Source organism: Pan troglodytes, chromosome 1 (assembly GCF_028858775.2).
Source record: "Pan troglodytes isolate AG18354 chromosome 1, NHGRI_mPanTro3-v2.0_pri, whole genome shotgun sequence".
NCBI lineage: Eukaryota > Metazoa > Chordata > Mammalia > Primates > Hominidae > Pan > Pan troglodytes.
Window position 1 is genome coordinate 182,212,888 of NC_072398.2, and position 16,167 is coordinate 182,229,054.

The window sequence follows — 16,167 nt, forward strand, 5'->3', positions numbered from 1 at the left end:
GCAGGATAATATGGAAAAATATCTGGCATATAGTAGGTTCTCATTAAATATAGATAACTGTTAGGAACTACAGTGGACTAATAGGTGCTGAGAAAAGAACAGTGACTTGCTTAGTTGTGGGTACTGCCCACTGTGGAAAGGAATGACTTAGAGGAACGAGCACTTGGAAGGAGCATACAAGTTTAAAATTTAACTTGTGTGTGTGTGTGTGTGTGTGTGTGTGTGTGTGTGTGTGTGTTTTAAATCCTCCTGGGACTTGACCTAAGCATGAAAGGCTTACTATTAATATTTTCCTCCCTGTTTGTTCCTCTGCGACCCTGTCCTGGGGGCATTTATTGTGTTGGCAACAGCCCTGGTGAGGCACATGGAGGCAGCTAGACAAATGGCTCCGTAGAATGAACTTCCCAGTTTTTTCTGTGCCCCAGTCCTGTACCAAGGCCAGAGAGGTGGTGGGAGTGAGAACAAGGAGACCTACTGAAACCTGGCTAGCAATTCCTTCTCTCCCTATGTGGATGGCCTCAGTAGGGCATTTCTTCAAACATGCCCACGTGGAAGAATCTTCTAGCTCATCTACTGTTACCCTACATTACACAGCTGAGAAAGAGACCTGGAAGTCCCTGTGACTGGCCAGCGGTCACATAGCTGGATGGATCTGTTAAGGTCTTCTACTGTAGTCTTCATGTTTTACAGAAAAGAAAATCAAGAGAGGACTAATCACCAAACAAGTTAATGAGAGAGGCAGGCCTCGATTTGGTGTCTCCTGATGTCTTTCTGCAACACCACAGCAGGGCACTCTTTTTTTTGTAGTCTTGGCTGGGTACAATCCTTGAAACTTGAGAATTTTGTCTGCCTTGGATTTTATAAAAACAAACACCATCGGCCAGAGAATGCACTGTGTTTGTATTTTCTGTGGCATATCTGTTTTTAATGCAAACATAAAACTGCACAGGATTTTTGTATAGATGAAAAACTTTAAACTTATATATAGATATTTATAAGACCTTTACAAAGCATTTTATGTGTAGCCTTTCAGAATTTCATCCTGGCTAACAAACTCATACCAAATTAGGCTCTCTGACATTGGATTATTTTAATTGCCCAGCCTGATTATATGTCAAATGGAAGTTAAGACAAAATTTCTCCCATTTTAATAATACTGTAAATTCTCCATGGGTAAATTCACTTTTGAATACAGACTTGCATTGGGTTTCCTGTCACCTGCTTGTTTTTTCTAAAACACCATTTGCCTATTACCAGCATGCTTCCTTTTTTCCCCAGTAGTAAGTTTAATGGAATGTTTATCCTCCTCAGATTAATAACACCAAGTTCTTCTATATTTTTGAATAGCAGTTTTTACCATTTTTTTTACAAGAAAGCTCTTTGTGGCTTTGAGTAGAGACCCTATTTGGGCATTATTTAGAGCTTTGTGGCTTCGATAAGCCTTGTAGTTCAGGAGTTTGGCAACAGGTCATATTTATATAGTGTTTACTTCAACTTGGGAATTCATCACAGTATTCTCTTAGGGTGTAGGCAAGATCTTGGGAGAAAGGCAGGCACTTTAGGAAGTTATATTGACATACTCATCATGTTACATGTGCCTTTTAGTTCATTTGAGGAAGTTACAGCAACTTCCTTATTTTTCTCTTGTTGCTGTAGGATAATTAGGTGATAGGAACAGGGCCTGTATTAAACAGACTTGATTTGAAATGTTGGCTCTGCTATTTATGTCTTTATGAAAGCCACTTCACTTCTTTGAGCCTCAGTTTCTGCTTCAGTAGAATTATTGTAGGGATTAAATATAGCGAGTTTGTAAGGAATGTTGCCCAGAGCCTGGCACATAGTAGGTGCTCACTCAGTATTTGTTGAATGGATGAATGTAATTAGCTGACATTGTAGTAGCTAGAAAGGAGGAGGAAAAGGATAATGCCCAAATCTTTGGTGGTTTCCCTTGCCCTGGACATAAAAGAGTCCAGAAGTGAAGATTGGTGATTTTATCTTCAGAGGCTGCACATTTATTTTTGTTTACACTAAAACTGATTATTTGGCCTCAAGGTTAGAGTAGTTGCACAGACCGGCTGAGTAAAGAGCTTTTTCATCCTTCCTAGTTTCTTCTGTGGTTTCTTGGAATTCAAAGCCAGAAGCATATCCCAAAGTCACATTAAAATGCCACATAAAGTATTTACTGTCTTACATGATCTACACCACCATTCACCTTCATTCATGTGACCAGTCAAGAGTTACAGCTTCTTGTCACCCTGTGTTCTGTCTCCTCCTCACGTCTTATCCGTCTTGCTTGCCACTGTCACATTAATCTTCCTAAAACATCTCTTTCATCATGTCTCAGTCTGTGTCAGATACCTGCAGTGGTTCTCTTTGCCTTGGGACAAAAGGCAAACAGGTAATACATAAGGGTAGCCTAACAGCTGCTATTTATTGAACATCTATGACAAGAAAGGCACTGTGCTTGGTGCTTTTACATGCACTATCTCTTTGGAAAAGAGTTTATTATCCCCACTTCACTGGTAATGAAACTGAGTCTCAGACAGGTTAACTAGCTTACCCCAAGCTGCCACAGTTAGTACGTAGCAAAGCCAGAATTCCAAATTAGGACCACCTGATTCAAAAGACTGCACTGTTTTTGCTAGATACTGGGCCACCCTCTCCCAACCATTTCTTCCATTTGTTATGATGACACTGAATGTTCAGTAATCTTCTATGGATGTGAGGTATCTATACCTTCAACTCAGGATTAGGGTTAGGAAGGCATAGAGAGCAGATATTTGCACTGTATAAGCCAGTGTCTCTCACGAAGTCACACCTTGCATTTTGGTTGGGTTCTTGTCATATACTGGGTTGTAAGGACCAAAAACACAAGGACTACTTAGCATAGTGCTGAAATCAAAACAGGAACAGTAAATGTTCACTGCCTGCAGAAAAGAATGAGCAGAGGACTTGGGACTTCCCGACCCTCACTCTGGGAACATGGGTCCAGGAAGAGACTGGTAGGTATTAGGATGGAGCCAGGAGGTGGTTAACTCTCAGAGGAGCCTCGAAATCCCCCTGGCCAAGCATGGAGGCAGCCAGGATCCAGGTCAAGAGGCATGTGAATCAAGGTGCTATCTGCTTCTGTCCCTTTCCTGAACTCATTCCTGACACCTCAGAGCTTCCTGGACTATTCAGCCACCTTTTCAAAGAACCCATTCAAGCCCTGAGGGTTGGCCACAACTTGTTTCTGTTGTGCCTGGTGATGGTTGCTGCTTTCTGGAGACTTACTGAGGATAGAGGACGTGGTCTGGCAAGAAAGTGGGAGTCAAGTGGTCTTCTGCTTTGAGCTTAGGCTGGGGAATTTAGATGTCCTCAACTGTAGCTGTCATTCACTCATTCATTCAGTATTTATTCTGGCTCTACCATGTTCCAGGAATGTGTTTAAAGCATAGGCTTAGGAGGCACATAGATCTATAACATATCTTGGCTCTGCACCTTCCCAGCTGGGTGACTTTAGGAGGAGAGTTTTGTTTCTTTGAGCCTCATTTCTTCTCTTTTGGAAAAAAAAATGTGGCTTATAATACCTACTTGCAAGGTTGTTGTGAGGTATAATTTATATGAAGATCTTTATAGAGGTATCTGACATGTAGTAGACATTCCACAAGTGGTAACCTAATTTTTTATTGAGGTATATTTCATTCAATGTGAATTTTACCATTTTAACCATTTTAAAGTGTGTGCAAGTGAGTGTTTTTTTGTATATTCCTAAAGTTCTGTAACCATCACTACTACTTAATTCCGGAATGTTTTTATCACCCAAAAAGAAAACAAATCCGTGTTACCCATTGAGCAGTCACTCTTTATTGCCCTTTTCCCCCTGCTCTTGGTAACAACTAAACTACTTTTTGTCTCTATGGATTTACCCATTCTGAACATTTCATATAAATGAAATCAATAAATGGCCTTTGTGTCTGGCTTCTTTTACTTTCCATAATATTTTTAAGATTCATCCATGTTGTAACATGAGTCAGTACATCATTTCTTTTTATGGTTGAATAATACTCTGTTGTATGGGTATACCACATTTTGTTATTCATTCATAAGTTGATGGACAGTTGGGTTTTTTCCCACCTTTTGGCTGTTAATGAATAATGCTGTTATGAACATTTGTGTATGAGTTTTTGTTTGGGTATATGTTTTCATTTATCTTGCATATACACCCAGGAGCGGAATTGCTGGGTTGTGGTAATTCTGTGTTTAGTTTTCTGAGGAACTGCCATAATGTTCTCTACTATGGCTGCCCATTCTACAATCCCCAGCAGGAATGTATGAGAGTTCCAATATCTTTACATTCTTTACTCTTGTTATTTTCCTTTTATTTTTGATTTGAGCCATCCTAATGAGTATAAAGTGGTATCTCCTTGTAGTTTTGATTTGCATTTCCCTAATGATTGATGATGTTGAGCTCCTTTCATATACTCATTGGTGTAGCCTGTTTTTATTATTCTTTAATTAAACATTTTTGTTTGATGAGTCTCTATTGTATGGATAGTTCTATGATATGGGCCCTGCCCTGATGAGGTTACTCATATGCCAGTGGATAAGATCTTTAAGCAGATAATTGCAAATAGTAAGATAATAGACTACAAAGAAGGTAGGTAGGATGTGTAGATGTGTAATGCATCTTTGAGAGGGAGGGAGGAGATGAGTGGAAGCTAAGCCAAGTTTGTCTAGCACATAAGAAAGAAGGGCATTCTAATTAGATGGAAGAGCTTAGAGCCTTGAGTATAGCTGGTGGGGGAATGAGGCCTCCTGTCATCAGATGGGGAGTGTCACCCATCTTAGGCAGCTAAGCAGGTCTCTACCTCCAGAAGCAAGCCTGCCCCAAGCCCCAAGCCAGCAGAAGCCAGCAGGCAGTCCTTGCTGAGCTCTGTCATCCGCTGCACCTTTGTCTGCACGGGGCTCTATTGTTTTCAAGGAACATTTACTGAGCTGATTTGATCCTACTTGAGGTAGATATTGTATCTCCATTTCTACAGAGAAAAATTATGCTCAGTGAGGTAGCAGCTTGCCTGACATCTCACACCTACAAAGCGACAGAACTGGACTTGGAATCCAGGTTGTCTGACGCCTAGTTTATTCCACATCTGCACACTGAGCCTCAGCTCTTCTTAACTTGGCATTCAAGGCCACTTATTTTCTAGTTCCAACCACCTTTTCTTCCCTTCTCACCTCTCCCTCCTGCTTATAACTGAACCATCTTTCATAACCATTTTGATCCAAATATTTCCCCCCCTTCCCCATTTGGCTTCTATTCTTTACCCCTCTTGTGTAGTCCAGATTCTTACCATCCTTTAAATGGCTATCCTTTTATGAGCACCAACTGTTGAAGTGCCATTCACTCTGCTCAAGTTTTTAACACATAGAATTGGTAATCTTCACAGTGTTCTGCAACGTGAGTAGGAATTATTTACTTCAATTCATAGATGAGGAAATAGTCTCAGAGAAGTAAATTAACTTACTCAAGATCACCTAGCAAGTAAGGAGTCTAGCTCAAATGCCACCTCCTTTCAAAAGCCTTCCAGGGTTACACTGACGGAAGTGATCTCCCATGCTCCTAAAATCCTTTAGCAGTTACTTCTCCCTTATTCAAATTCAGCATTTGAGATCTTGGGTTCTCTTTTCTTGTGTTTTTATCTTGTATCCCCAACTGGATGTTTGTTCATCTGTGTCCCCAGGGCCAGTTTAGATCCTACAGAGTAAATTCTCAGTAAAGGTTAAGTCGAGGCATAGAAGGCAAAGCTCTGGAACTGGATTATGTGGTCAGAGTTCTCCTACATTCATGTTATGACAGTAACTTCTGTGACCTTGCACAACAGTGAGCTCTCCAGGATGGGGACCCTGTTCATCCTGCCCCTCCTTTATTCCTAGGCCTGAGAGTTGCATGGATGGATGCACAGACTTCACCATTTAGAACCTTGTTTTTCTCATCTGCATTTTGAAAAATAGAATCGGATGATCTGAGGTTCATTCTCCATCCAGATGTTAACATGGTTTTGTGAGTCCGAACGATTGCTTTTCTCCACACCAACATGATCCTGAGCTACAGAGTTTCAGTGCAGGAAGGCATAGCATAGCTTGTCATTTCTAATTGGTGGCTCTGCATGTCAGACTTTGCCCTCAACTTGTCAAACTGAAGACTAGTCCAGGAGCTTTGCCCCAACACATTCAGAAATCCTAATACCACCCTCATCGTCTCTCTCTCTTTCTCTCTTTTTGTCTGTTTTTTCCACACACACACACATACACACACACAAAAAAACACCATTGCAAGATAATTTCATCTGAAGTACTTTCTTTAGATTTTACATTTTAGCAGCCTTTTGACTTAGAAGTCAGCAATGATTTGTAGGAGGGAAACTGTTGCTCTTTTAGAAAACCCTGAGTCCCTATTGTTGTTCATGCCTAACCCATTGGATGTATTTTATAGGCACAATGAGTGCAAGAATGAGCCATTGTGAAAATAGGAACCCAAGGATTGCTCCTCCACTCAGTGGGAAAGGCCATTTTCATCAGTAGGGGTTATTAACAAAGAACACCTCTTTTTTTTTCTGAGCAGTTCATTTATCATCCTTACCCTACTTAAATCATTTCTTTGTTGTTGTTGTTGTTTTAATTAAATCTCTATTCACTTTATGCTTAAGAGAAGAAAATGATTCAGAACACATTGATAATACCAATTATATTGTGCCATCCATTGAATGTTCAGTGTGTAGCAGGCACTGTTCGGTGGGTTGCGTGAATTATTGCTCTCATCCTCACAACCTCCATTATGAGGAGAGACTTGAGTTCAGAGAGATTAAGGCCCTTACCTACCTGTCCTCATCCTGTCATAGAAAAGCTGAGGTTCACACTTAAGTCTCTGATACTAGACTCCTACCTCTGACCAGCTGGGCCTTCATCCCTAAGACCATTTGAGAAGATTCAGCATTTGAGTACATTCTGGAATAGTTATGTGCTTATAAGCTGCATTCTCAGCTTTACTAACAAGTTGTAGGAGAGAAGCCTGGCCTGGGAACAGTGTAAGAGCATGTTTAACACATGCAAATACATACATACACACACACACACACACACACACACACACCCCTTAAAGACTGGATTTAACTAACTACCTGGCCATATGCTACATCCAACATTGGGCAACATGCTACAAAACGCATTTGGGATACACCAGTGGGAACCTTTGAGGACTATGAGAAACAGCAATCTCTAAAGTGTCAGTTTAAGCCCTGAACACAAAGTATTTTACCACAAGGGGACAGTCCAGAGATGATTCAGATTTTTGCCTCTGGAGCCCTCTTGTTTGAACTTTTATTTTTGAACATATCCAGTGAGAGACAAATCTGGAAAGTCCAGTTTGAAATCTGTGCATAAAAAGAAACAGATTATCTGAGGTTGAGCTGAAAGAATGAGAAAATGAGTAGAAATAATATCCTTTTATATTTGTGTAGCACTTTACATTCAGTATGTGTCGTGAGCACACGTAAGCAGTGGGCGAGGTGCCAGAGGCCTCTTTCCCACTCCCGGCTGTTCCTCAGACTCATGCCGTGGGCAAGCCTCTTCCATCCTCTGGGTTTGAATTTCCTCATGTAACATGAGCGAGTTGGACCACTTGTTCACTGAGGTCCCTCAAACTCAGTCATGCTGAGATTTGATACCAGTAAAAAGGGGATAAATGTTATTCTTCTCCCGTCTGCCTTACCTCAGCCTGCCTTATGTCAGGGCTGTGGAGATACCCCTGCCCTTCCTTACATCCCTATCAGCTATAAGCTCTCTCATGTCTATTGGCACTTGAGCTGACAGAAACCCACCAGGTTCTCCTGGGAAGACACTTGGCTTAGAAGGATCTCAGTTGAGTTGAGGGATTCATGTGCCATTTTAGTTTAGATCAGATAGCAATCTAAGGGCTGTTCCAATTCAAGATTCTAGAATTCCATAAAAGGCCACCCTTTAGGATGTACTTAGAGAAACCCCTAAGCAAATTCACTGGCTGCTATTTCAACACTTTGTATGACAGTGCTTTTAGCAAACACCCTTGTTCCTAGATCTGCACTGCTATTAGGATCCCTGCATGCAAGAGGGAACCAGCCTTGAGTCTGTTTGTTTTTCCTTTTTAACTGGTCTGGCCTCAATTATTTTCTAGCATTTGAGGTTTTGGGCATTCTAAACTCATAATGACTCATTTTAACTCATGATGAACCTTGTTCTCTTGATATGCATTTTAGAAGACAAATCTGACCTTGAAAACAGTGTGATGCAGAAGAAAATAAAAATCCCCAAGCTTTCTCTTAATCATGTAGAAGAAGATGGAGAGGTTAAAGATTATGGGGAAGAAGATTTACAGCTTAGACACATCAAGGTAACAAAATCTTTCCTTTCTTTGGAAGTATGCGGGAGCATTTTCAGATATCTCATAGCTAAAGAGTTTCAGTCTGGCTTCCTCTCCCCATGTAAATGTCCCCTGGTATCACAGGCTATGATTTTTTCAGGGTAGTGAAAGCGTGGGACAACTCGTGTGTATTTGCCTTGCTGGCCAACTTTCTAGAGAGCCCTGATTCATGCTGTGCCACCAAGCTTGGTCCTGTTTGCACAGTCTGTGCAGTGTCATCGCTGTTGGAGGTTTGGAACGGTGTGTTTCTCCTTGGCCCACAGCTCTGGAGAGGTCACTGCTAAGCTCCAAGAACGTTAAGCAGATGTTCTTGGGGAGAAGTTTAGGGCCAGTCACTGTCAGAGTGCCCCAGATAGCTAAGGCTGGACTCATTGGGAAGTGCATGAGGTTCACAGAAGGGATTTGTGAGACCTCGGGTTAGATGAAAACATTTGCATGAGGTTGCATTTTCTTGCTGTGTGCCCCAGTTGGTCTCCAGCCTTCACTTTGGAAACTGCTGAAAATCTTGTTCGGCAAGCTAGCTGTTTTTTTCTGTGCAGTAGATACCTGAGAGGAAGGGAGAAGGAAGATAAGGAAGTGGGATGTCTTCTGCATTGACCATGGTCTGATTTTGGTCACAAGGTTGAGGGTGTTCCCAAGGAATGTAGCTGAGTTCAGTTCATGGCATTCACTGTACTCCTGCTATGCGCCTGGCCCTGTGCTCGTACCTGGAACCATTAGCCAGACATGGTCCTTGCCTCCAGGGGTCTCACATTATAGTGACGCAGACATATTGTAACGATCACTTTAGATAAATGATAAATTCATCTACACTAGTAGCACCTTATCTCAGCAGATAAAACGACTTAAGATTTTGTCATGTGACACAATATCAGAGTCATGGTTTCATTGGGCTGGGTTTGATTTGGTTTGGTTTTCCTTAAATTTCCTGAAACTTAGTGAGAAATGCCTGGAATCTCATGTCCTCAGTTGTCTGCACTTCCTACACATGCCCCAGTCAGGAGAGCTCCTAACCCTCCTGCCCTGAGTGAAGAATTCATTTGATCTTGTAACTCTCACTGCCCCTCAGTAGAAGCTATAGCTACTTGAGCTAGAATTTCCTTAGGCAGTGGAACCCCGAGCTCTGGAGGGGGTCCTGGATAATTCTCTTGTAAATGAACTTTCTTCTCTCTATCCACTGTCTTGCTGAGGAGAGTCTGGAAGGAGCCTTGTACTGGAAGTTAGATTCCAAATTCTGGTTTTGGCTCTGTTTGTATCTCACTATGTGACCCTAAGTGTAGTCCTTACCTGAACTCTCTGACCCTCAGTTTTCTCACCTGTAACATGAGGCAGTTAAACTGAAAGTACCTTTCAATGCTAGAATTCTTTGAACTTTTCAGTTGAGTAAACATTTTTCAAGCCCCTACTGAGTGCCAGTTCTGAGTGAGTAGGCAGAGGAGAAACAGAGAAAAGACATGTTTTCTGCTCTAGATTAGAGTAGATTAGAGTTTTTAACATCCTTTCCATCTAAAGCATTATTGATGAAAAGTTTACATGGTGAATTGCCTTTAGGGGAGGAATTTTATGTTTTTGTTGTTGAAGACATTTGTGAGTCCTCTGGGATCACTTGGCCTGACCTGATTTCTCCCTGATTCTCCACAAATACATATTGAACACCCCCATGAGCAAGCCACTGCCTAGGCATTGTGGGTGGGCTGGGGCCTGGGGAGTTGGGAAGGGTGGTCATGGTATATGCATCCAGGAGGCAGAGTGGTGAAAAGGAAAAAGTGCAGGCCTGGGAAACCAGTGTCCTGGTTATGACTTTGGGCAAGCCCCTTCCCCACTCGGAACCCCATTTATAAAATTTATAAAATGTTTCCCCATTTATAAAATGAAGGGCTTTGACTAAGTGTTTGCACAGGTTTCTCCAAGCACTGACGTTCTGTGATTCTGTGATTTTAGGATTGTCTGGGGAAATATTGATCTGCAGTCCAAGAAAGTCCCAGCTGCCCTTGCCTGAACTGATTCTCGTTGTCCTACACAGAGACCTGAGGGGCGGAAGCCGAGCGAAGTGGCGCACAAGAGCATCGAGGCAGTGGTGGCTCGGCTAGAGAAGCAGAACGGCCTGAGCCTGGGCCATAGCACGTGTCCGGAAGAGGTCTTCGTGGAGGCCTCGCCAGGCACAGAGGACATGGACAGTCTAGAAGATGCTGTGGTGCCCCGGGCTCTGTATGAGGAGCTGCTGCGCAACTACCAGCAGCAACAGGAAGAGATGCGCCACCTCCAGCAGGAGCTGGAGCGGACTCGGAGGCAGCTGGTACAACAGGCCAAGAAGCTCAAGGAGTACGGGGCACTTGTGTCTGAAATGAAGGAGCTCCGTGACCTTAACCGGAGGCTCCAGGACGTGCTGCTCCTGCGGCTTGGCAGCGGTGAGTGCCCCAGCAGGTCACCTACCACTCCACTTGGGTGAAATACTTCATGCAGATCCTCTTCCAGGAAGGGAAAGGGGAGAGGGAGACCAAGTGCCCTGAGGCTAGGGAAGGACAGACTCTTGGCTTACCAGTTACCTCAAGGAAGAGTCACTCCCCACTCATAGTGAATCTGATAGGAGCTTATGTATGCAGCAGCCTCAGCTATGGGAACATTGGCGAACATAGGTCAGAGACTAAGAGCTGACAAAATATTTGTCACTGCTCACTCCCTTATGCATCCATTCAGCAAGAGGCAGTAACAGGGATCGTAGGGAACCTCTCCAAGGAGGTTTCAGGATAGTAAAAAGAAGTAGACATGATCCTAACAACATGTATTAGTTTAAGTCAGAAAGTGATAAATGTCAAAGGAGAATGCTGACAAAATGATATGAGAATTCAGGGGTTGGAGAGGTTATTTGTAACTGAGGGCATGGAGAGACTTCAGTAAGAAATTGAGCTTTGGAGGTTGGGCAGTGTTTCAAGGCACAAGAGGAGGCTGAGCAGCACTCGTGAGCATGGGCAAATACCTGGAGCACACTAAGAGGAATAATGCAAATGTGCTTTGAGGACAGAAGATGGAAGGACTTGAAAACTTTACCAGCCTGGGATGTCTGGACTTGTTTTGGTAGGAATGGAAAGCATTAGAAAGCTTTGAGCAGGGAGGCACATGACCTTAGGAAGATGAATATAAAGATGTATAAAACTCCTTTGGTTTGCTCATAGAACTTAATAGGTTCTTATATTGCACCCTATTTTAACTAATCAGGTTTTCTGATCTAAAGTGGTTTAGAAGCAGGGATCGAGAAATCTGAAAGGCAGCAGCTTTGACTGCCGGAAGAAATGACTGCTTACCAGAGAGAAAAAGACAGAAAAATGCTTTTAGAATATAAGAATCCAGAACTGTAAAAGAGCCCAGTCAATATTGAGGAAATCGGTATAACACAAGTTCTTTGCCTCCATAGCCCCTGAAGACAGTAATTAATAACTCTGAGTCAGTGTGCTTTGCTTGAAGAAGGTGGTAATCTAGTCTAGAAATATCCCCAAAGTTTAAATAAAATACAATTTTGCCCTTGTGAAGGTTTTCATTATCTAGATAATATATTTAGATATGAAGCTTCATTCTTCTTTGATTTATTCTTACCCTAATTTACTTATATTTGTAGGTGTCATTTGCTTCTTAAAGTATATCCCCAAGGTAGTGGCTCAGTAGATCTTTGGATGGTCCAAGAAGTCAGCAGAGAGGCCTTTCATGCCCTTGTCATAGAAAAGGAAATGACATTGGGACTTCCCCAGAGTTACTTAGGGAGGCAGAGGTAGAGTTCTGTCTCAACTCTAGTCACTCAATTCATAGGCTGGACTTTGTCCACTCCCCAACTCTACCATTGCCTTGGCCATTGTCCCAAATCATAGTCTACAGAGGTTCACAGTGACATGAAAAGTCGCATATGGTTTGCAACTTCAAAAGTTAGTTAGTAAAGTTCTTTATTAAAATAAAATCTCAAAGAGAAATCATAAATGTAAAAATTTGTAAAAGCTGTATTGTTCTTGTAGTGGTGATGGGGGATGGGGATAACTGAAATTTTCAGAGAGAAAAAATGTTTCCCAATCTTAAAGTGAATAATTTGTATTTTCAGTGTGCTTTGTATGCTATGCCTTTTATGAACTTCTTGGGGGCTTGTGGGGAAGTACACCAAAAACAGAAATTCTTGGTACTTAATTCAACTCCCAGGGAAACTACTTGTTTTTCATGATTATGAACTGAGTTTAAACTCTAGAAACCACTCCTAAGCCTCTGGGGTGGTAAGACACCCTGCATTTTACATCATTATATGCCTCTTTTAGTCCTAAAACATGTAGAAAAACTTGACCTGAAGCATAGTTTCAGTGTCTTGATCTTCCTAGGCTCTCCCATCCCACAGGCCTTGAAGGCCATTGCACAGGCCAGTGGCTAGCTCTTCCCTGATCTGAGTCACCATCATCATTACAATGGGTTGGACTCAACATAAATCAACTGGAGCCCCAAGTATGCATAGACCACCCACCCTATCCTCTCAGGGCTACAGGCATCCTGGAAAATCACACCCACTGTCTCTCATCAGTGAAAGCTTAAAAGTCTATTGATTAACACATGTTAATAGGAGGATGCTAATGTGCCAACTTCCAAGACAAATCCACAAGAATAAAATAAAAGGATCTCTACCCTTAAGAGGAGGTTGTATGTTTTCACGGCTTGGATTCAAATCCCAACTTCCCTACTTCCCAACTCTGTGGCTTTGGGAAGCTCATGTGCTTGTTTCCTTTCTTCCTTCCTTTCCTATGACCTTATTTTCTTCCATGAATACTTGCTGGTCTCCTGCTACATGCCAGGGACCTAGCCTAGTGTAAGAATTCAGTATATTTGCAATACAGCCCTTGCCCTCTGCCCTTGAGGAGTTTAAAGTTTGATGAGGGGAACAGATCCTGAAACAATCAATGACAGCACAGTACATAAATGCCATCATAGGGACAAAACCATAGAGGACTGTGGGACAGCAGAGGGGATTACCCACCAGATTTTGAGGGGTCAGAGAAGGAAGGCTTCCTGAAGGAAACAACTTTTAGGCTGAAGCCTGAATGATGAATTTTTGTTATCCAAACAGGAATCAGTAGATGGGGAGAGTAAGGAGCAATTTAGGCAAAGAGCATGTATGTCTCTGACCCTCAGTGTTCTCATATGTAAAATGGGAGTGATAATATTACAGCCTTGTGACACACCGCATAGTGCCTGACATTCTGTTAATGCTTGATTACTGTTAGCTCCTGTTCAACATCATGTAATGGAGGAGCTAAGACAGGGTTAACTTTGGCTTTTAACTCGGGCACCCCCAGCCAGTAGTTGGCTATATGACCTTGGGCAGGTTAACTAACTTCTCTGCCTCGGTATCCTCTTACAATATTGAAGGTAAGAGGGGTTATATATGTTTGTTCATTTGTTTATTCAATCAGTCAGCTAACATTGACCAAATGCTTTCTGAGCCTAGGAACTTAGGGAGATACAAAGAAGATTAAGACATTGGGAAGTAGGGAGAGGGTAGTGATGGAGGTAAACATGTTATTAAAACGCAGAGTGCCAGTTCTGGGAGAGAGGTTAGCATCTGAAGGGAGAAGTCTCTCTTGGAAAGTCTGGTAAGATATCCCCTTGCTGTAACAGATCCTGATCTATAAACACCACTAAGAAGGCAGAGAACAACCAGAAAGCGAATGAGAGACCCTTGTTTGACTCTCGGCTTCAATTGCCCTCTGAGAAACATGTCCTGGGTTAGGGTTGATGTAGGGCCCAGGCTTTGCCATTCTCTGCCCCCTGGGCCTCATTTGAGTGTTGCTCCTGGAGGCATATCCTTGAGTATTTTCATTTTTTGTCCACCTCAGCTAGGGGCCTAGCTCAAAGGCCTTTGTCTAGCTTGGGTGCTGGATCATTCACACAAATTCAGAGACGAGGGAGGCCAACAGGTCAGGAGGTGCTCAGTTTTCAAAAGAAATCTACCTGTCTGGAAGAATCATTATTTACTCACCCAGGTAGTGGGGTCCTATGAATGGTAGATGGTAGTGGAGAGCAGCTGCCTGGTCTTTTCAGACTGATGGGGACTCAGAGTGGGAAGCAGGTCCGTCAGCAGCCAGGAGTTGTAATGGCGCACCTTGGAAAGGTTGGGGTCAGAAAGGTGGAGCCACACCCAAGGGTGGGGGATAGCAGCAAGAGAGTATGTTTCAGAGGCTTCACTGAATCGTACACGTCTTCATTTGTACATTTATTCATTCTTTCATTCATTCCACACACAAGAAAAGATGGATTTAACAGGAAGTATTCCAACATGGAGGCATGGAGTTGTGAAAGAACTTAGGCTATAGGCTGTCACTGTCATTTTGCTGATGAGGAAACAAGCCCAAAAAGTGTCACTGGCTTATTCCTAAGGGTCTTCTGACCCCTGGTCCTGCGTGCCTCTCTCTAGACCCTTACCCGTATGGCCTTCTTTAGCTCTTAGACTTCATTTTTCCCAACATGGGGGTGTCTCCTCCATCCCCTTTACTCCCCACAAAGGATATCATCTCTCTCTGTAAAACAGAACTTTCCTTGTCTGTGATCTTAGCATGGTAAACAACCCTTTCTGATGGGAAGGAACCTCACTTTCCTCCACTGTCAAAATTAAATAAGGAAGCATATGTAATTTGCATATGTAAACTTTTGCCCCGTGACCCCCATATTGTAAGTGTTCAATAAATGCCAGTCCCCTTTTCCTTTTTCTCCCTTTCCTGCCCATCCTCCCCCAAATAAGTAAATGCCGAGGATGCAGAAAGCATGGTGACATTCCAATGTACAAGGTACAGATGTTTTTCTGTGTATATTCATTCATTCATTATTTATTTTATTCAGTGAACAGTTATCGAGGGTATCCTTTGTTCCAGGACTGGGTTAGGTGCTGGGAATAACGTAATGAACAAGACAGAGTGCCTTTTTAAAAAACAATGCACAAGTAGATTAGAATGGTGTGTTTAAACCGGGTGTTGGCAGCCACAGAGAATTTTAGGGGATGAAGGGAAGCAGAACAATAGAGACCCAGTTGGGGGAGGGCAAGCCCCCATGTGTGAGAATGGAGTAAATTCTAGGGTCTCTCTTGGTTTCTCCTCAGCTAGATTCCCTGTTCTTAGAAGGCAAAGTCCAAGGCTACGGTGTCCTCCCCAGTTTGTTACACTGTAAGTACCACTTAGACAGTATAATTCATTGTGGTGTGACTCGGGTAACATTAGTTCAGATAAGACTCTCAAGGGCTCTGTGAGGAATACAAAGAGGAGCAGACACAATCCTTGCCTTCAGGATGCACACAAGTCTCACAGGGAACACAAATATGTACGCAGCGTGACACCAGGCAAATAAAATCAGTGCTCTAATTGCAGGAGGGAGGCAGATGATGGTTTTAGATTTTGTGTGTGCTTTGTCAGGGAATATAGGCAAAAATGATGAATTCTAACCAGAAGAGGCATAGATAACTAGAGTAATAACAGTAATTCACATGTGCATGGCATGTTACAGGTTTTAAAGCACCTTGACATTTTTATCTCATTGGACAATTCCGATAGTCTTATTGCAAGCCAGGTAGGGATTATTATCTCCGTTTTAGAGAGGAGAATGCAAAAAGAAGAGATAATGTCCTGTTGGCTAGATCATAAGCTGGCTGAAAGTTTTGAAAAAGGAGAAAGCCATTGTGGCCTGCATATCTGTTTCAACTTTTTAGAGCTGGATCACTA

General features: G+C 42.5%; 1 protein-coding gene across 19 annotated transcripts in view; it reads left to right on the forward strand.

Moving 5' to 3' along the window:
• AGBL4 (AGBL carboxypeptidase 4) overlaps nucleotides 1–16,167 on the forward strand; it is a 1,457,272-nt gene that overhangs the window by 1,211,048 nt on the left and 230,057 nt on the right. For 13 of the 19 annotated variants that reach the window (XM_054666701.2, XM_063780628.1, XM_054666727.2 and 10 more), the window contains 2 exons: nucleotides 8,274–8,407; nucleotides 10,461–10,845. The exons of 4 other annotated variants lie outside the window; for them this stretch is intronic. In XM_054666701.2, coding sequence (XP_054522676.1) covers nucleotides 8,274–8,407; nucleotides 10,461–10,845 — 519 coding nt within the window. The remainder of the gene's footprint in view (nucleotides 1–8,273; nucleotides 8,408–10,460; nucleotides 10,846–16,167) is intronic. 2 more of the 19 variants (XM_016940064.4, XM_063780688.1) reach the window with 1 other exon arrangement.